Genomic DNA, 20,005 nt, shown 5'->3' on the forward strand with positions numbered 1-20,005 from the left:
AAAAAAAAAAAAAAAAAAAAAAAAAAAAAAAAAAAAAAAAAAAAAAAAAAAAAAAAAAAAAAAAAAAAAAAAAAGCAAAATATAAATACATACTAAGAATTTATGACCTGAATACCTTTTTAAAAAAAAAATTCAAATACCTGAAATTACATCGCATACCCGCATATTTATCCAACAATAAAGGTATTTACCAAAAAAACCCAGAAACATGCATGAAAAATTCTGGTTATTCGGGTAAAATCTGAGGTATTTGCGTATCCAAAACTTTTTTAGCGGTTATTAAAATTTGTACTCAAAGCGAATCTGAAAGAATTCGAACTGAAAGTAAATTAAATCTTTACATTTACTCTATTGGATCATAAACTCTTCTACTCAAAAGATCCAAACCCTAATAGTTCGTACCTAAACTCGACCCAAATACTTGAATACAATAGGCCTAAAGACAAAGATGTACATAGAGATTAGAGGAAGAAGAAAGAATGATAGAGGAGGAAGGGTGGGCAGAAGGTACCACGAGCCCTCTGTCCCACGCATCTATCCATAAGCAAGTGATCGCAAGGTTAATTGATTTTTTTTTTCTTTTTTCGTTTCTTAAAAATAATATTTTTATTAGACACATTTTAAATAATTTGAACATATTATTTTTGAACAAAAAATCCAAAAAATAAACTAATTGAAAAACGAACACTTTGGAGACTCAAATCGAGAAAGTGAAAGTAAAAGATAGACTAAACACTACTATTAGACTACATATAACTACAAAAATTCAGGACCGAAATATTCTTTTCATAAATAATCAGTCGCAAGATCGCATATATCTCGCGAGCTCTGTATGAGGTTTATGTATCAGATTGCTATGGAAAAAGACTTTACCATCCGTAAGCCTAACTGCCAATATTATTCTGTTTTCAAACTCTATGACAAAAAAAAATATATATATATATATATATATATATATATATATATATAAGAATATGATACAAATGAACAATGAAACTGTTATTGGATAAATTGAAAATATGAAACCGTTCGTTTGTTTGAGTAAATAAATATTTACTTTTTTCATAATAAGAAGGGTGGTTTCTAAGAATAAAAAAAAACTCTCTAAAAAAAAAAAAAAAAAAAAAAAAAAAAAAAGAAAAATCNTCTAAAGTTATAGTGATTACACCTCATCAAAAGTGTATGCGTCAATGAGAAAAATGCAATTATTGTCAAAGTGATTGTTGTTGTTTTAGTAGATACTCTAAAACTCATACCAGGCTTCGATCTACAACTCGGGCAAGTTGTTTATGATAGTTTACCTTTTTGTAAACCGTTCGGGCCTTGAAGCCTAATAAATAATATATTTCTCTACTGTACTAAAATAAATAATAAATTAGTATTGTAATTCCATTTTTCTAAATTTTCATCACTTCTCTTCCCATAAATACTAATTCTCTTATTCTCTGAGCGGGTGTTATAGAATAATGAATTTTAAAAAAATTTGATGTATTTTGGAATCTAACGTTATTCAATTAAGTATTTGAAAAAGTACATTAAAATCTGCTGTTATTAGATTTAATATTTGTTGGATGATTTTAAATCACTTGTAAAATCATTGTTATTCTATTTCCAATGAATTTGTTTCACTTTAGATTATAATGTATTTTACATCTAAAACATGAACAAACACAATCCTAACAATTTTTAAGTATTTCATATCTCTCACACTTCTCATAAGTATCTCTCCCCATCGATAACATCTGGTCATTTCGTCATTGTCGTCATCATCGTCATCGTCATCGTCTTCGTTGTCATCATCGTCAGTCATCGTCGTCGTCATCACCGTCATCAACGTCGACATCATCATCATCATCGTCACTGTCAGTTGAACTTGCCACCCTCAGTTCATCGACGATATGGGATTATACATAGATGAGAGGTATTGTTCACCATTAGTCTATTGAGGGTAAGGGAACACGCTGATGCAGAGCTCCAATGAACTACTACTCAAGCATAAGGACCAAAGTCAATAGAATCAAGATGCAGAGTTCTAAGATTGGTAAAGATAAAAACCTCTTCGAAATAGAATAGCAAGGTTGGCGATGATCTCTACCATGACAATCACGATCGTCAGTGGCGGATCCAGGAGAGTTTTGAACCTGGGGCACATATTATTAATATATCTAAAAATTAATACATAAGTATACTATATAATAAAAATATGCAGGTACATGGGGGCATCGAAGACACAAACTGCCGTTTAAACTAACAATAATCACTACCAATAGATCCAACAGATAATTATTGCACATAGTTACTAATAATACATAATAATCAGTGTGGGGCACGTGCCCCACCTACCTATATTGTAGATCCGCTACTGACGACCGTCCAATTGGCCATACTTCCAGCTGGCACCATTTATGTGATCTTCACCATGTATAGGGAAGAGAGGAAGCGTATGTCGATGTTCCAGATAAGCATCGCCACCACAGAGCTTAATTAAAATCTTTAATTTTGTAACAAATAGTTGACCACCTTATTAGATAAAAGTTTGTTATAGATTTTATCCTACAAATATTATACTATATTTATATATGCATTTATATATTTTTTAGATTGTCTGGTGCAAATGGTTGCTTAAAATTGAAAAAATGGATTGAACAAAATTGGATTCAATAATATTCAACTCATTCATCTCTAAAATAGTGGTTGAACAAGTTGAACACTTTTGTTGTAGGATTAATTTATTTTTCCAACTTTTTAAGTTGAACAGGCTGAATAAGTTTTTCCAACCTTTTCAACCTTTTCAATGCAAATGGTGAAAATTAGTTGAATAAATTTTTTTAACATGTTCAATCTCTTCAACCTTGCAACCATTTGCACCCTCTATTTTGATTACAAACGATCTTGCTGCTCTCTATCCTTCCACTTGTTGAACCTTCTTCACGATCTTGATGCCACTAAATTAGCTAACCTCATTCCACTCGCTGAACTTGGTGCCACTAAATTAGCCAACCTCATTCCACTAACTAAATCCTCTTAAGTATTTATTTTGTTATGAATTTACTGTTTAACATAAGGTTTTAATAATTTTATTAGTTTAATTACCAACTAAGGTAACATAACATTTTAATTTGGTTTTGATTCAAAAATTATATTTTTTTTTATTTACCTTCAAAAAAAAAGTCCACTAGTAAATGACTTTCAAAACCATGAGTAAAGTTTTTCAAATCCACTAATGACATCCAAATCCACGTTCATTGCATTTACAAAATCATTGGACTCTGAAATCTACTAATATTTTAAATCCATTAAAAACCTTTGATGAATAACACCCCCTTAGTTAAACGGTATTTAAAATCTATATAATTTTCTATATTTCACTTCTATTTAAATATAATTTCTTTTTGGGATCATTTTTCATTTTGCCTAAATCAGAAAGACCAATTTTTTTATAATTAAGTTCTTTTTGTTTTCAAAAACCTCAGATATTAAATAAAATAAATATTATATTGATATTTACATGTTTATCTATTGGATCATAAAACAGAAATAGACTTTATAAATAGAGTTTATAGACATTACAAAACAAAATAGACTTCAGAAATGGATAGTTATATTGATCTTTATAAATTATTAAAAATGATACATAGAATATATGAGATAACCAGAATACATAATAGAGAATTAAAGATGGATCTATTCAACTTCATGATTTTATTGTGTGGTGAATATTGTAGAAAAGTATGAAAATAATGACTTATAAGATGCTAATATAAAATAGACAATTGAGATAAATCTTTTAAAACATAAAAAAAAAAACAATGTAAGATATACATATTATACCAACTCTAAAATTAAAATTTATAATTAAGCTTTTAGAATGATATTTGAATTGATTTTTTTTAACGCATACAACAACAATAACAAGAAAAAGCACAAAAAAAAAAAAAAAATTTGAGAAATAGTGGAAGAGGATGAGAGATTGAAAGAACGAGAGATTAAGAGAATGAAAAAAATGAGAGACTAATAAAACGAAAAGTTTCATCATTCCAATTAGCCTTGGTAACTTAAAGAGAGAACACATCAGTCTCAATTTCTTCATTCTCAAATAGGCCTGGGCAAAAAAACCGGACCCAAAAACCCGAACCGGAACCGACCCGAAAATATGGACCCAAATCCGAACCCGGAACCGAACCAAAAACCGAATGGGTACCCGACATACCCGAAATAAAATCATATATAGAGAATATTAGTTATATATTTTTTTTATATAACATAGTTATTCAAAGTTAAAAACTTAAAATTCAAAAATATTATTTTTTCCTAGATCAAAATAATGAAAGTACTCAAAATAATTAAAATTATATTGAAAATGTTTAGCTATATTTTTAAAAAAAATAAATTTTAAAAATTTTGTTTTAGTATTTAACATTAAAATTTCCGGATAATCAGGTAAAATTCAGGTTTTTAGGTTAAATTTCGGGTAATCGGGTACAAAATACTCGAATCCGAATGATATCCAATTTTTTCGGGTATTTATAGGTTCTAAAATTTTAGATCCGAACCGACCTGAACCCGATAAGACCCGAACCGAACTCGAACCGATATTTTCTGGTTACCCTATTGGATCCTAAACTCCTCTACCCGAAAAACCCGAACCCGACCCCAGTACCCGAATGCCCAGGACTATTCTCAAACCAAAGGAACCAAAAACATACATCAAACCACCACCGCAAATTAATCTACAAAATATTATTTCTTACTTACACCAGCTTTAGATTTGCAACAGTTGATCAAAGCACTCAATTCAGAACCCTTCTCCAAGAAACTCTACCGCATTCACCAAGACATCCTGCGTTTGTCTTTAGGTTTTGATTTTTGCACTTTCTCCTTTGTTAAACGAGAAAACAATCGGACAGCCCATTCGTTAGCTAAATCGGTTCTCCTTCCCACCCTGGTTTGTAACAATTGATTTAATCAAATTTCCGGTTTGACAACAAAAAAAAAATCCCCACTCCCTAATAAAAAGAGGACATGATAGAGCATTAAAAAAACTACGGGGTCAAAACTGCATAAATCCAAACCTATCACGTAAAATTTCCCTAGTGGGTCTTGATGTCGGAGTCTGAGAGAGCATGTGAAGCCCAACTAAAACGAGTCAGGAGGGTCTCTTTTGGGGTAAGCCGAGTCCGTCACGAACGTCTTCTTCGTCTCCAGCGATTCCTCTCTCTCACGTATCTCTAAAACTCTCCGGTTTGTTTTCCGTTCATCTCATCGGAAAATTTCCCGATTCGTTTCTATACCTTATTACTCTCTCTCTCTGTGATTTTGAGTAGATTTGGTTCCGTATGATTAGGGTTTGAAGGGAGGTGATTGTGGTGGTGCCTTTTGTTGTTCGTGGTTTTTTATTTCACTGTAAGTTAGAAATTGGGCTCCAGTTGATTTTTTTCCCTTAGGGTATTCTTCCTTGAGTTCTACAAATGTCAGAAGGTTCGAGACGGAGTAGGGTCACTATTACTCTAGGGCGTAGCGGTCAGGTACGTTTAAGGGTTTTTTTTTTGTTTGTTGTTCATCTCACTGTTTGTGTGTAAGCTAATTTTTCTGGTAGAACGAATGTGTTTAAAAACTCCCATTGATGTAATATGTGTTGTAAATAAGTTTGATTTGGTGCTCTTTTCGTGATGTTATCTGGCTTATGAGATGGATTTGGAATTCTGGAATTGAAATACGCAAATGTGTTGGTGTAGGATTAATGGGTTGAGTCTGAGAAAACTGCTTACTTGGTGGTAATTTCTTTTTGCAGGTTGTGAATCGAGATGCAAGTGATATAGATGCTGGTTATGAGTTGCCTAGAGTTGGGACCAAGCGGTCTGCTAAAGAAAGATTAGGGAATCAGTTAGATAGTTCTCTTTACGGAGGAAGCGAAGAAGTGGTCAGTAAAAGGTGTTTACTTTTTCCCTCTTATGTGTACTGCTGCATATTGAATGTCAGGATCTTCTTAATTTTGTTATGTTGCTCTTATTGTTTTTGAAATCTTGGACTTTTTGTTTGTTCACGGGGTTGTGAGTAATTGAGTATTTAGAACTCTGGAGGAACTAATGGGTTTTATGCTTTTTTGCTTAAGTTTTTAGGTTTAAAATTCTCTTGCTTGTTGCGGCAAAGGTGTTCACTAGATTAAAGTTTTTGCTCTTTCTTTGTTTATGCAGGCAAAGAGGGGAAGCAAGTTTAAGTGGAAATGGTATAGATGTGTGAATTACTGGATACACACTAGCATGTTTGCTGATTTCTGACCCACCACTCTTTGTTACTAAGATTTGCAGATCAGTCAAAATGATCTCCGATTCAAACTGCTGCAGAAAAACGCCCAGAGGCGAGCTCAGAGCAATGAAGGTAGCACTGTGGATCTTCGTGAAAAGCTCTCCAGGAGCGAGCAGCCTCCACGTAGCCTTGATACTCGACTACGTATGTCTGAGCTGAGGGATGTTCCTTTACCTTCACCAAGAACTGCTCGTGGTTCCTCTCAGATGATTTCATCAAGTAGTTCGTATGCTCCATGGGCCCTGGAAGATTTACGACAAAGGTCTCCAGAGAGATTTGTGGATACTTCCAGGGCTCCATCGCCTCCAAGAAATGATGGACGTATGATTGGGATTCCAAGGGCTCCATCGCCCCCAAGAAATGCTGGAAGGATAATTGGCAGTCCAAGGGATAGATCACCTCCAAGAAATGCTGGAAGGATTGGCAGTCCAAGGGGTAGATCACCTCTACGAAATGCTGGAAGGATTGGTAGTCCGAGGGATAGATCACCTCCAAGAAATGCTGGAAGGATTGGTAGTCCAAGGTATAGATCACCTCCAAGAAATGCTGGAAGGATTGGCAGTCCAAGGGATAGATCACCTCCACGAAATGCTGGAAGGATTGGTAGTCCAAGGTATAGATCACCTCCACGAAATGCTAGAAGGATTGGCAGTCCAAGGGATAGATCACCTCCAAGAAATGCTGGAAGGAGAATTGACTCTCCAAGGGATCTATCATCACCGCCAAGGAGCACCAGAAGCTTCAGTAGTGCTTCTAGGGCTCTGTCCCCAGCTAGAAATGTGGGANGGAAGGATCGGTAGTCCGAGGGATAGATCACCTCCAAGAAATGCTGGAAGGATTGGTAGTCCAAGGTATAGATCACCTCCAAGAAATGCTGGAAGGATTGGCAGTCCAAGGGATAGTTCACCTCCACGAAATGCTGGAAGGATTGGTAGTCCAAGGTATAGATCACCTCCACGAAATGCTGGAAGGATTGGTAGTCCAAGGTATAGTTCACCTCCACGAAATGCTGGAAGGATTGGCAGTCCAAGGGATAGATCACCTCCAAGAAATGCTGGAAGGAGAATTGACTCTCCAAGGGATCTATCATCACCGCCAAGGAGCACCAGAAGCTTCAGTAGTGCTTCTAGGGCTCTGTCCCCAGCTAGAAATGTGGGATGCTACATGGGATCTTCTATGGGGTTTTCCCCTCCTAGGAATCCTCGAAGCTACATGGGTTCTTCCAGGGGTTCTCCTCCACGTAGTAATATTGATGATTTTCATGGACGAAGCAGGATGCTTGATGATGTGAGAGCGCCGTATCCTGTTAGAGGTGTACTAAATGGTCAAGCCCCAGCAAGTGGTGCTCCTTTCGCGAGGCCAATGTTACCTCCTCCAGTCCCAAACCCACATCCGTTGCCTCCTTTGAGCCAGCTTCCTCCTTTTGGAAGTATGATGCAGAACAATCCCTTCTCTGTAAGATCTTTTATCTTCTTCTCAATTTGTGGATGAATTTTCTCTATTTTTGCTCTTTCTAAACATTTTGTATGTACCTTGTAATTCTTAGACCCATAAACCTTTGTGATCAGATAGACTTTTATGCCTTGTTCTTATACATATGTTATATAATATGTCATGTATATCTGCTTGGTGCTACCACAGGTGGAAGAGCCTCTAACAGTTGATAGCTTTCTAAACTCAATTGGACTTGGAAAATACTCCCTTGCCTTTAAGAGAGAGGAAGTAAGTGTGCCATTATTTTCTTAACTTAGAGCTTTGCCAATTTGGCTTTTGTTCTTGTTTATGGTTTTTTCACTACTTTTCTTGTTGCCATTTCAATGTCCAGTAGATACAATCACACGTATAGATTGAATGAATATAATAATGAATCCGCTGAGATGATTAACTTGTTGTCTGAGCTCTGTTTCGTGGATAACAAACTTGACTAATATGATAACAGGTGGATATGACCACAATAAAACAGATGAAAGAAAGTGATCTTAAAGATCTCATCATACCAATGGTACTTTCTTTTGTTTTCTCATCGATCTAAAACGATTGGGATTGATCTGTTTTTTTAGCAGATTTCATGAACTTGGTATCATTATATTTGATGCAATGCAGGGTCCAAGGAAGAAGATCCTTCAAGCTATAGCGTCCCTTCCGACGCGGTAGCTAGGGAAAAAAACGGGTTTTGGCTTTCTGGCTGCTTCTCACTCTTTTTTGGTCTTGTTAGCCTCTATGGGGATCGAAACTATGATAATTTTTTGAGATCCAACCCGAAACTTTTCTCTCCGGATGATGATTGTAGGCAGCGGAACTTTTCTTATGTAATTCTTCTCTCTGTTATGGATTTTTGTTTTCTTTTTTTCTGGTATTACAAGATGTTAACCCAAGCAGCCTAATTGTGAAATGCGACGGTGTTTCGGTGTAATCCAAACACTCTTTTGGTTGGTGGTATACTGGTATATATAACCAACTGAATCTCAATCTGTTGTTTATGTTAACCATTCTAAGTCCAACTCCAATAATTCTCCTAGTATATTATTATATTTTTTTGGGCGTCAATTTATGTTAGTATTTAGACAATTAGGATTCCAAATATTTTGGTCACACGCTCTTTATTGTAAGTTGTAACCCTTAAAATTTCCCCGTGAAACGGCCATCGAGCAAGAATTGGAACAAAGTAATTTGATTTGGACTGTTATTGAGATTTTAGCAGCTGAGCAGTGAAAAGATGCGACCTTAAATTGCTTTAGATGCAGGAGACTAAACAAATGCAGATTTGAAATCGTTACAATTTGTGTGAAAGAGTGTGAAAGAATTGATAGCAAGAACAATTTTGTTAAAAGATCAATTATTGGTTATATGATTAACTACAATTCTATTGGTGGAAAATATGGGGAAATGGATTATATAGTAGAAGAAAAAAAGAGACAGTGAAACGACAGCGTAAGAGTAAAAAAGAAGGAAGTAGTTTAGGAGAAAGTCCCACATCGGGAAGCTGAGAGTTTCGTAGTAGTGAAAGGTGCGTATGAAAGAAGGGCTTGGTCCTCTGCTAACAAATCACGCAGCCATGTGGTGAGCACAAAGCGAACTATTCTTTCGCCTTTTACTAAAGAATACCGTGTGCTCTCTACGCTAAGTGGCATACGCCTATTTTTGGAGGGATCTGCCTACGGGTAGGCCCAACAATTGTTTAGTTGAAAAGTTTGAGCTTAATTTGATTAGTTGGTTACATTGAGCTCTCCTGCCATAGTTAGATATTATTAAATATTTTCCGTTTTTATCTTTTTAATTAACGGCAGATTTGTTGTGTGGGCATCTCCATATTTTATCGAATTCTAGTATTAAAACATGCTTACTAACTTCTACCAACCACTACACCAGTATAATAAATAAGCTCTTGAAGCTAATTCAGTTGTAATAGATATTTTTTATCTTTTATATTGACAAAATTTTATTTGGAAAAAAAGTTTGTTATCTATATATATACCTGAAGTTGCATCATATTTACAAGCATGCTATTAGCATTAATTATTAATTTGTTTTTCATTTAATTAATTAATATTAAGTTTTGATTTTAGAAAACAAGATTTTTCATTCTAATAAAATTTCCAAAACAATAGAACCACTCCTTTTCACTTTAAGTATTAAGTTTATAATTAATTTTATTAATATTAAGTTTCAATTTTCCAAAACAATAGGAATTAATTCTATAAACACACAAAATTTAATTGTATGTTATAGTTTCTATAATATAAAACAATAAACCTCAAACAAAATACTTTCTACACTAACTAATATATATCTATATTTGTAAGGTTGTACATTTTATAAAATACAAATTAAATATTAGTTATTAATATAGTTATAAATCTACAAAACAAATAACATTTTATTTTTATTAAAAAATAGGTCCGTGGTGTACCGCGGGTGAATATCTAATTGTTTACATTTGTTATTACCTTTAGAAAGTTTTTGTGTTTTTATTTAAAACGTAATTTTATTTTTCTTTATTATTTAAAACGTAATTATACAATTCTACAATAAACTACATAACTGCCAGATTTTTTAATATATGTATGATATAGTTAAAAGCAAATATGACAAACTCAAATCCTAAACCATTTTCCTTTTCTTTCACTGTCCTTCATGAAAGCGAATATATCTACATAGAATATGTCAATAATCGTAAAAAAAAAGAACAATATGGTATGTTGGACCAAATTTTTCTCGATCGAACGAAAATGTGTGTAGTCTGAGATCAACAAAATTACTTTATTTTTAATTTAAAAACTATCGCAAATGTGTTGCAGTCTGAAAACAGTACATGTTCGCTTCTAATACTCTAAAGATGGTACAAGTGTCCATGTCCATTGGTATGGTCCAAATTGTTCTCCTTTTCATGAATAGGTTATAATGTTATATGATGCAAGCAACCTTAATTTAGGACGTGAGTTTTTAATCAACTTCAATCCATTCAAATTCAAATCTTAGATGTTAAGTGAACCTAAACCTAAAAATATAAGTGGAAAGTTTAACAAAATTATCGACTAAATGAAAGAACGGTGACATTACAGAAAAACAAATATCTTTACTTATTATGCAAGATATCTACTAGCTATTATATACGAAATAGATGTTTGCACAAAGAATTGAAGAAGATCATTTTATCTTCTTTTAAGAGTCAGACTGTATTACCATTTTTGTTAAAACAACAATCACCAATGAATTTGAAGCAAAAAAAGAAAAGTACAATACTAAAATATACTAATTAACATGTATGTGTGTATAATTAATAATTCAAAATTGTGCAAAACATCCATCGCTATGTGGTGGACCCAAGAAAAAAAAATTGAAGGGGGTCAATTTTTTTAAAAACTGTTAAAATGTCAAAAAAAATTGTATTTTGTGTAATAGGGGAGAATCAAACTGCAGTTACGGGGTCAATCTAGGGGGAGACGAACCAACTGTGCTACTGATACTTGTGGACGGTGGAAATATGAAACAATGATCAGATGACAAGTTCATCGACATAAATAGTGTTTGAAGTCTTTAAATTAAATGAATAGAGTATGAGAGTTTTGATATTTTTTTATAAATTTTGATTTAAAATAAATTAAGAAAATAACGTTGGCTTTCTAGTTTTCTTTTTTTACAAATTGTGACCTTCTAAACATTTTTTTAATGAAATTATTGTGAAATTTTGTTACAACTCTCTCTCTCGTTTTGATATTGTGGTGATTGATTCATCTCTATGAATAGTCCTTTTCTGTTGAGATTCTTGTAACGTGAATCAGGATTATTTGTTTCAAGAACATTGGATCTTTGTGGATTCGATTGGAGTGAGTGTTGTTAGTTCAATTGATCTGTATTGTGGTTGTGAATTCGTTCTTTATCACTATATGAAAAAAAAAAACAAAAAAAAATAGAAACATCAACAGAGAGAATTTGGTACAAACCTAGGTGATTTTGAAAATTCATTTGATATTTTCACAGATTATTATATTTTTTAAAAGTAACAGGTAAAAAATTTCCACGATCTTTGTTAATGACATGTGCATGAATTAGCAAATGCAATAATCTAATATAGACTATAATCCGTAAGGTCTTGGCAAATAAATAAATTAATGACATAAAGTGATCTAAACAAAAATAGAAAACATAAAAGTCAAAAAAAAAAAAAAATATTAAGAGACCATGATAATAAATTTTTTAAAATAACTATACATGAATAAATGATCAGTCACTGATTATTAGTATACTAGATTTTAACCCGCGATACACCGCGGGCATATAATTTCTGTTACAATTTATATTTATGTTGTATCTATTTGTTAAATATTGGATGTATTGTAAATAGAAGAATAAATATTTATCTTCTTTTTTTTAATCCGCAATACACTTCATAACTATTTGTTTGTTATTTATTTTGTTTTGTTTAGTGTTTGAGGTTCTATTTTGATTTTTAATTATTACAACAAAAAAATAAGGGATCTAAATACATAATCAGTAATTTATACACTGTGATTAAGTCACATTTTTCCTAATAAATTAATTATTTTATACAATATTAGTTAAATCAACTTGATTTTATGTCAAATATTCTAATATTATTAGTGTTGATAAATAATTAAATGAGGATTTAACCCGTATTAACACAAATTTAATAATATTTTATTAATTCCAACATGTCTTCTTTATAATTCATCTACTATATAACCACATTATATAGTTTTTTAGATTTTTTTAATTTTACATATTCATAATAATTAAATTTTTTATTAAGTTTATATATGTTAATTATAATATTTAAATAAATGTCAATCGAAGTTTTTCTTACGTTAGGAATCAAAGCTCATAGATTTTGGAAAACAAAATGGAAATCAAATTGTTGTTTTGTTTGTTTACAAAAGATTCAAATATAGAATATCTTCAAAACACAACATAATGTTTGGTTAAATATATGATAGTTTATATTTTCATATTGGTTGCTGTTATTTTTTTTTATTGGAATAAAATGTAAAATATTTAGGAAACAAAATCTGGAGTAATGTTAGTTTTGAAAATTTTTTAGGGATTAATGTTGTAAATAACTTTTTAAATAAGCAAAATTAAAATGATAGAACCCAAAATGTACTTCAAAAATGTATATATAGATTATATTATAAAGAAAAATTTTAGAGTTCACCAAAAATTGTCATATTATAAATATTCTACTTTTGTTAGATTTAACCAGTGAAATAATTATTCTCACATTTATTAACATAGTAGTAATCATTAAAAAAAATTAATTGTTTCATATCAAACATGTAGTTTTTGTTATTGGACCGTAAATTAATATAGGTTTTTTTAGAAATATAAATAATTAAAAATCTCACAAGTAACGGTTACAATAATAAATTAGACCAGCATACTAAGTCAATATATCTCCTCCCCCAGCCTCTGTTTTTCCGGTCTCTCTTCAAACTGAGGAGTTTAGTCCGGTGAACTTTTCTTCCCATTCTCCAAGTTTGTATCGCTTTTACAGTTGGGAAATAATTAAATTAACATCTCAGTGTAGTTAAAGATTATAGCTGGTTTGGCTAGGTTCTCGCTCGAACGATGCTTTCTTGAAGCTTACCTCAAACATAGCTAGGAATCAGATTCTTTTCTCTCCACCGAATTAATGATTTTCTAATCTTGTTGCTATTGCCATAGTAGGTTTTTTCCATAGGTTTCATCAGCTTGACCTATGATCATAGGATTTAAATAAGTATGTAATATACTAATATTAGATTTGGATCTGTGCTACAACACGAGTTAAAATATATTATATATAATTATTTATAATATTATTTAGATGCAATTCATGTAAACAATTTTTATGGTAAATATCACTCATGAAATGTAAATCTATTATGTAAGTCTTATATTGTTAATTTTAACCCGTGCTAGAGTATATAAAATTCTTAACCCGTGCAAGAGTGTGTCCAACAGCTTTCGTGCTAGAGTATATAAAAATTTAACCCGTGCTAGAGTATGTAAGTCTTAAAATTATAATATAAAAAAAAAAAATTCAATATATGCTCTATCACGAGTCATAATTTTTATTGAATGTTGTGGTTTATCAATAAAATCTGTGGAAAATAAATTTGTAATATTGTGTTTAAAGATCTTTGGAAACAACTTGATATAGGACTAAAATCTTGCGAAAATACAGTTTGGAATATCCATGATTTTATTTGTTACCATTAATATATCAATTATCAATTTGGAATATTCTTAATCAAGATTACACCCAATATTTAGGTGTAACAGATTAATATATGAATTAATCTATAACATATTTATAACCTATTTGTAACCATTTCTTAAAAATATAAAGTCTACAAAAACTATGTTGCGTATTTTCCTTTTATTAAAAAGGGGATCACATGAATCATCAATTTATAGGGATGTAAAAATGTGAAACAAAAGGTTACAATTACCTTGTTGTGATGGACACACTTCAATTACCTTGGGATGTAATATACTGATAGATTTCTTCTATTAACACGCTTCAATCCTTTAAAAGAAAAATAAAAAAAAACTGGTTATTGTTATTAAAGACGACCATATAAAACATCTTGGAGGATTAAGATTAGTTACCTGCATATCCGTACCTTATAAAAACTAAGTCACTATTACTTACCTTTCAAATTCTTATTGGTTTGCTCAATCACGGTAGTCTTAAAAATTGGTTTGCTAATGAAAAGATAAAGCTTCGTATGATTAGGTCATTTTCTTTCATTGGCTGACATATTATTTATATAGTAGATGAGATTAATGAAAAGATAAAGCTTCGTATGATTAGGTCATTTTCTTCATGATAGAGTTATGTGTGATATCATATTATTTGCTAAATAATATGATATCAAGCAAATATCTTTGAAAATATGACAATTAAGAATTAATGCAAAGAATTTTGTAGTGAGTTATGGAATATCCCTTAATTCTCGTCAATCAGTAATGATTAGTTTATTTGCTTATACTAAAATGTCATGCTAACGTAAGTAGTAAACAGACGATTTTTCTGTATGCCTATTTGAGTTGGTAAGAATATTGCAGAACAATATTCAGTTTCTAAAGGGGATATATTCAGAAATTAATGTAATTCTTGCTTACAAAGTTAAATATTTGCTAAAATATGATTTTCTTAATTTGGGTTATCGTGTTTATGAACGTTATCTTCGTCATAATTATAATTGAGAATGTAATCTTTTGTTTCTCAAAGTCCCTCGATTTACATTCAACTATCATAAAGATTTATTAAAATAAGTTTTGAGCATTTAATCTTGATCTATTAAATGATGGAGTCATGCTGTGTATGGCTATAAGCGTAAATAAATTTGATCGATTAATATAGTTCCATTAATTGAATTAAGTAGAAATGTTATTTTAGAAAAATCAATAGAGGTTAATTAAGTAGAAATGTTATTTTAGGAAAATTTGTAGGAATTAATGTTGCAAGAAAAACAAATTAAATAAGATAAACTTCAAGGGGATAAAATAAAATGTATTTCAAAAATATTAATATAGATATTATTAATATTTATTTATTTTATACTATTGGGCCTAAATTATTTTAGTGGGCCTTTTAGTCATTTTCATCTGATCTGAGAGACTCTTTCCCAATGTCTTCTTCCTACTAAGACTGTTTTAGGGCATCGAACCAAAAAAAACCCCATTTCGTTGCCATTGCTCTGTTTCTGTAATCTGTGAGGTAGTAGTAGTAGTAGTACAGAGTCCTTAAAAAAGATGAGCTTATTACTCAGATTCAGGCAACATTTATCTCAAACCTCCTCAAGATTATCACTTCTTTCTCGAATCGGCGCTAACCGGAGTTATGCCCAACCGGCGAAGATCGAAGACGAAGAAGAAGAAGAGTTCGATCAGATAAAGCTCCCTACAGATTACGATCCAGCGACGTTTGATCCAACGGAGCACCGTAGTCCACCAACGGAGCGTGTGTTCAGACTCGTAGACGAGATCTCATCTCTTACGTTATCAGAAATCTCCGAGCTCGGTGCGATTATAATGAAGAAGAAATGTATGACGGAGCTACCAACTGTCGCCGTTATGAAACCTGGAGCAGGTGGTGCTGGGATCGTGAGTCAAAGCGGTGGTGGTGGAGCGAGTGAGGAAGCTAAAGTGGAGAAGACAGTGTTTGAGATAAAGTTGGAGTCTTTTGAAGCGTCTGCTAAGATTAAGATTATAAAGGAGTTGAGGAGTTTTACTGATTTGGGTTTGAAAGAAGCTAAAGCATTGGTGGAGAAGACTCCTGCGATTTTGAAAGCTGGTTTGTCTAAAGAAGAAGGTGAGAAGATTGTTGAGAAGTTGAAAGCACTTGGTGCTAAAGTTGTTTTGGAATGAACAATCATCAATCTTGTTTTCTGAAGGTCTGTTGTTACAATCATCAATTTGTTTTCTCCTTTTGTTCCATTTATGAGCTCTCAAGATACAAACTGATTAAGGGGCTTTTATAAGGTCATAGGTTACACTTGCTTGTTCTTTCTCATTGCTAAATTGGTTTTGTTGAGAGATGAATCTTTTGCTAGTTCAAGATGTATCGCAAAAATAATAGAAGTGTAGACTTTGTTTTTAGTGTGTTATCCCCATGGCTTTGATCTTGACTCAGAATTCTTACTTCGTTCATTTCTAATCAAAGCTTATTGCTTTGGCTAAGGGTTACATATGTATATGTATGGGCATTCTAAAACACACTTTGATGCAAAAGACTGAAAAATAAATGATTGGGATTGAGAATGCTTTTCTCGGTAGTTTTTAAGTTGTTTAGATGATAACGAACAAACCCGAATCTCTATGTTTCTCGTATACCCGTATCTTGCCTCACTTAGTCACTTGATCATGTGCCTGTAAAGCACGAAGCTTTTGTTAGAAGTTCTAACCATAGAGGTGTGTAGTCAAGTTTGCTTGAGCATGAGTCTCCAACCTGATCACCCACTTTACTTTAATTGGATCTATACAGATGCATGCATGGCTTGGAATGCAGACATATGTTCAACATATGCTCTAGAATGTATGCAGTGTAAGTGTACTTCCCCTCAGGTGGCACACTACAAGTACGATCAGCATCCCGTTGATCCTTTCTTATGCCCCAAAAGATCCCAAAAATTTATCAATATTGGTGTGAGATATGTGAATCAAAATTAGATGCAAGTACATGGTTCTACACATTTGACTCTCGTATAGTCATTCTTCATGTCAACTGTTTGCTGCTATCTACTACATGACGCCCAATCATATTTTCACATGGAATGGTAAAGAGATTAGACTGCACGCAATTATGGTACAAAGCGACCATTTTGTGGTCACTGTGCTCTTCGTTGCGTAGAACCCTTGGTATTCAAGAGCCAAGATAGTTTCTTTTGCTCTTTCAAATGTATAAAATGTAACGAAAGGATGTAAAATGAGGGAACAAAGAAAGGAGTAAAATAAAGGAATGGGGTTCAAGACCAAGCTATCTCTGAGTGTTCTTGTTTTCAAAACACTTTACCAAAAATGTTACTAAGAATTAATGAAGCAGTGTTGTTCTTCCTTTACCACAGGAGCTCCAAGTCCTACCTTAAGATTTTTAAGGGGTTTCGAACAATTTGGCCTACCTTTTTTAGATCTTCCTGAAAAGAACGTTAAAGCAGGTGAAACCCCCTGCCTGGTTACCTGCTGTGTTAGTGTGTTTCAATATTTTTATGTCTGATAATGAAATCTACGCTGGTTGTTGTATCCTTAAGAAGAAGAGCAAGAAACAATAACATATCCTCATGTAACTTTTCATACTCTATTCTTGTTCCTCTCTTGATCTTGTAACACTTTTACAAGAACAGAACGAAGATGGCTCACTACTAGCAGTTGATAAAGATTATCACAACACAAAACTTGATCACATCATTCATCATTCGAGGTTGAGGCAACTTTTCCAGCATACTTGACTAAGACGCCGGTTAAGAGAGCCTTCTCCTTCACCTTTAACCTGTGAATCATAATTATAGATTTCAATCAGTTTAAGTAGAGATTCTACATTGTTAAACATTTCTTAGCAAGATTGTTATAATGCACTTTTTTACCTCTTCGAAGATCCTGGAATTTCTATCTTTGCACCCTTTTTAGCTTGCCCTTTCACAAAAGTCTTTTTCTTCTTCTTTTCCTTCTTCTTCCCTTCGACTCTAGCGGCTTTTGCTTCTGGTTTATCAAAGCCAGTTCCTCCACCAAAGAGTTTTTCTTTACCGAGAAGCTTCTGCTCCAGCATGCGGATTCTATCTACTCGAATTTCTTCTGAGGATGACATTGAACTGTTCAGAGGTTCAAGATTCTCTTCAGCAACGTCTTCTTCATCAGCGCTTTCGAGTTCATCATCCGAGTATGTTTCTGCTACAGCTTCCTCGGATTGTTCGTCATCCAAGCGTGTTTCTGCCACAGCTTCCTCGGATTTATTCGCCTGGAATGAAACTAAAGGTGTCTTTAATTCCTCATGTTCTCTAACCTCTCGCTTCACAACCTGTTTCTGTGACTTTAACTCGGTTTTCAAATCACGTCTCAGTTCTACAGGAGATTCTACGCTACCAGAGATACGATTTGGTTCATCTTCATCCACTTCCAGTTCATATACCTCTTCATCTGAATCATCAGATTCTTCCAATGAATCCACGAACGCCTCCTCTTCTTCAACAACATCATCAGCATCAGAAACTTCTTCTAAACCAGAATACGGAAGTTTCTGCACCTTGAAGCCGTTATCAAAGTATACTTCCTTTGACACTGACTCGTCTGAAGAAAACTCCACAACCTGACATTTGATTTGCTTTATAACCTTTCCAAATGCTAAGCTCTGTCCATTGAACTCTTTCACAAACCTAACATAAAAATCCAAACTTTTGCCTCAGTACCAAAAAGAACTAGAAATGCTAATTTACAAACATCACAAAAAAGTCTCGTACCTGTTTGCATCAGTCTCAGTTTTGAAATCAAGATGAGCAAATCCTTTACAAACGGGATCCTTAGTCTTCTTATTCCCAGACACAGCTGGTGTAATGCTCAAAACGCCACTTACTTCTTTAAACGCAACCTTAAGATCTCTATGAACATTCTTCTTCTTAGGAAGATTAGTCACACGAACACGAAACCCAACTTGAGTATCTTCTCCAGTTCCTATTTCAACACAACAACACCTTAAGATTGAGATTTCCAAACTACACAACTAAGAGTGTGAAAAAAAAGAAGAGTAAAGTTGAAACCTTTGATGAGAGTATCGTCACGCTTAAGCTGATGTGACTTGAGAGGATCGTTCTTAAGCTTATTGAGATTAGAAGCTTGAGCTTTCCAACTTTGTTCAATTTCGTCGAGCAACTTATCTTCAATTGAAGTTTCGTACTTTTTACCAGAACCAAATCCACGAGGCTTTCTCTCTAACCATCTCTTCATCTTATCCATTGGCAAAAACTCTCCTTCGTCTTCGTCTTCATCTTCATCTTCATCGAATTCATCCCAATCCTCATCATCTTCTGACTCCATACGAACGTAATCGCCAATTCCACGCTTGTTTACAGCGAATGAACGAAACCCATTACTCCTTTTCACAACGAGTGCTCTAAAACTCTGTTGAATTCGATGAGAAATTGAGATGGACAAAGACGTTGTAAATGAATGTGAAGAAGAAGCGAAGGAATTTATACGAGAAAGAGAATGAGAATGGAGCAAAACGGAATTGCAGAGTGGAGCTCCGTTCATGCTTTTGTGTTTTCGTTATCTTCTTCTTCTTCTTCGTCTTCGTCTCTCGCCGGAGAAGATGAAACAGCGTATTGGCAAACAAAGCGTTTTCACGGAAGTCCATTAATGGGCCTGTTGTGCCCCCACTAAAAGCCCAATAATTTGGAATACGGTCCATCAGGCCCATAAGTTTGTTTCGGTAATCATATGCCATCTAATATAGGAATAGTCGAAAGGACTCAAAATTGACGTTGTTTATCCTTAATGAAATTGTCCTTAAAAAAATTTCGGACAAGTTTTTCTTCTCTATTTAGGTTGTTGAAACATACCACATTCATCTTCAGACTTAAGATTATTAATTTGTCATTAATGAGATTCAAAATTGGACCTTTATACCTTTTTGATTAATTAAAAATTTTAAAAAGATTAATTTTCTTAATTATCTAATCTATATAATCATCAAAACGTGTTT

General features: G+C 33.1%; 3 protein-coding genes across 4 annotated transcripts; 2 read left to right on the forward strand and 1 right to left on the reverse strand.

Moving 5' to 3' along the window:
* LOC104701660 (collagen alpha-2(I) chain-like) lies at positions 5,075-8,775 on the forward strand. 2 transcript variants are annotated; one of them, XM_010417395.2, is made up of 9 exons: positions 5,075-5,241; positions 5,345-5,525; positions 5,792-5,931; positions 6,195-6,226; positions 6,301-6,819; positions 7,148-7,761; positions 7,948-8,028; positions 8,246-8,308; positions 8,410-8,775. In XM_010417395.2, the coding sequence occupies exons 2-9, from the start codon at positions 5,469-5,471 to the stop codon at positions 8,458-8,460; spliced, it is 1,557 nt and encodes a 518-aa protein (XP_010415697.1). In that variant the 5' UTR covers positions 5,075-5,241; positions 5,345-5,468; the 3' UTR covers positions 8,461-8,775. The 2 variants fall into 2 exon arrangements, with proteins under 2 accessions (XP_010415697.1, XP_010415696.1); XM_010417394.2 differs by having other exon boundaries at positions 5,076-5,241; positions 6,301-6,769; positions 7,098-7,761.
* On the forward strand, positions 15,441-16,438 carry LOC104701661 (50S ribosomal protein L7/L12-like). The gene has a single exon (XM_010417397.2). It carries the CDS (start codon positions 15,568-15,570, stop codon positions 16,180-16,182), a length of 615 nt encoding a protein of 204 aa, XP_010415699.1. The 5' UTR covers positions 15,441-15,567; the 3' UTR covers positions 16,183-16,438.
* Positions 17,564-19,625, reverse strand: LOC104701662 (protein IFH1-like). Its single transcript, XM_010417398.2, has 4 exons — positions 19,062-19,625; positions 18,765-18,975; positions 17,895-18,680; positions 17,564-17,800 (listed from the first exon to the last, which is right to left on the reverse strand). Exons 1-4 carry the CDS (start codon positions 19,552-19,554, stop codon positions 17,716-17,718), a joined length of 1,575 nt encoding a protein of 524 aa, XP_010415700.1. The 5' UTR covers positions 19,555-19,625; the 3' UTR covers positions 17,564-17,715.

Source organism: Camelina sativa, chromosome 7, assembly GCF_000633955.1.
Source record: "Camelina sativa cultivar DH55 chromosome 7, Cs, whole genome shotgun sequence".
Classification (NCBI taxonomy): Eukaryota; Viridiplantae; Streptophyta; class Magnoliopsida; order Brassicales; family Brassicaceae; genus Camelina; species Camelina sativa.

Bases quoted from the DNA above. Each gene is read 5' to 3' on its own strand.
- LOC104701662 (XM_010417398.2), bottom strand. From the start codon at position 19,554: ATGAACGGAGCTCCACTCTGCAATTCCGTTTTGCTCCATTCTCATTCT. The intron at 18,976-19,061 runs GTTTCAACTTTA...GTGTTGAAATAG, and splicing joins TGACGATACTCTCATCAAAG to GAACTGGAGAAGATACTCAA. The intron at 17,801-17,894 runs GTAAAAAAGTGC...TATGATTCACAG, and splicing joins ATTCCAGGATCTTCGAAGAG to GTTAAAGGTGAAGGAGAAGG.
- LOC104701660 (XM_010417395.2), top strand. From the start codon at position 5,469: ATGTCAGAAGGTTCGAGACGGAGTAGGGTCACTATTACTCTAGGGCGT. The intron at 6,227-6,300 runs GTATAGATGTGT...TTTGTTACTAAG, and splicing joins AGCAAGTTTAAGTGGAAATG to ATTTGCAGATCAGTCAAAAT. The intron at 8,029-8,245 runs GTAAGTGTGCCA...ATATGATAACAG, and splicing joins TTGCCTTTAAGAGAGAGGAA to GTGGATATGACCACAATAAA.
- LOC104701661 (XM_010417397.2), top strand. From the start codon at position 15,568: ATGAGCTTATTACTCAGATTCAGGCAACATTTATCTCAAACCTCCTCA.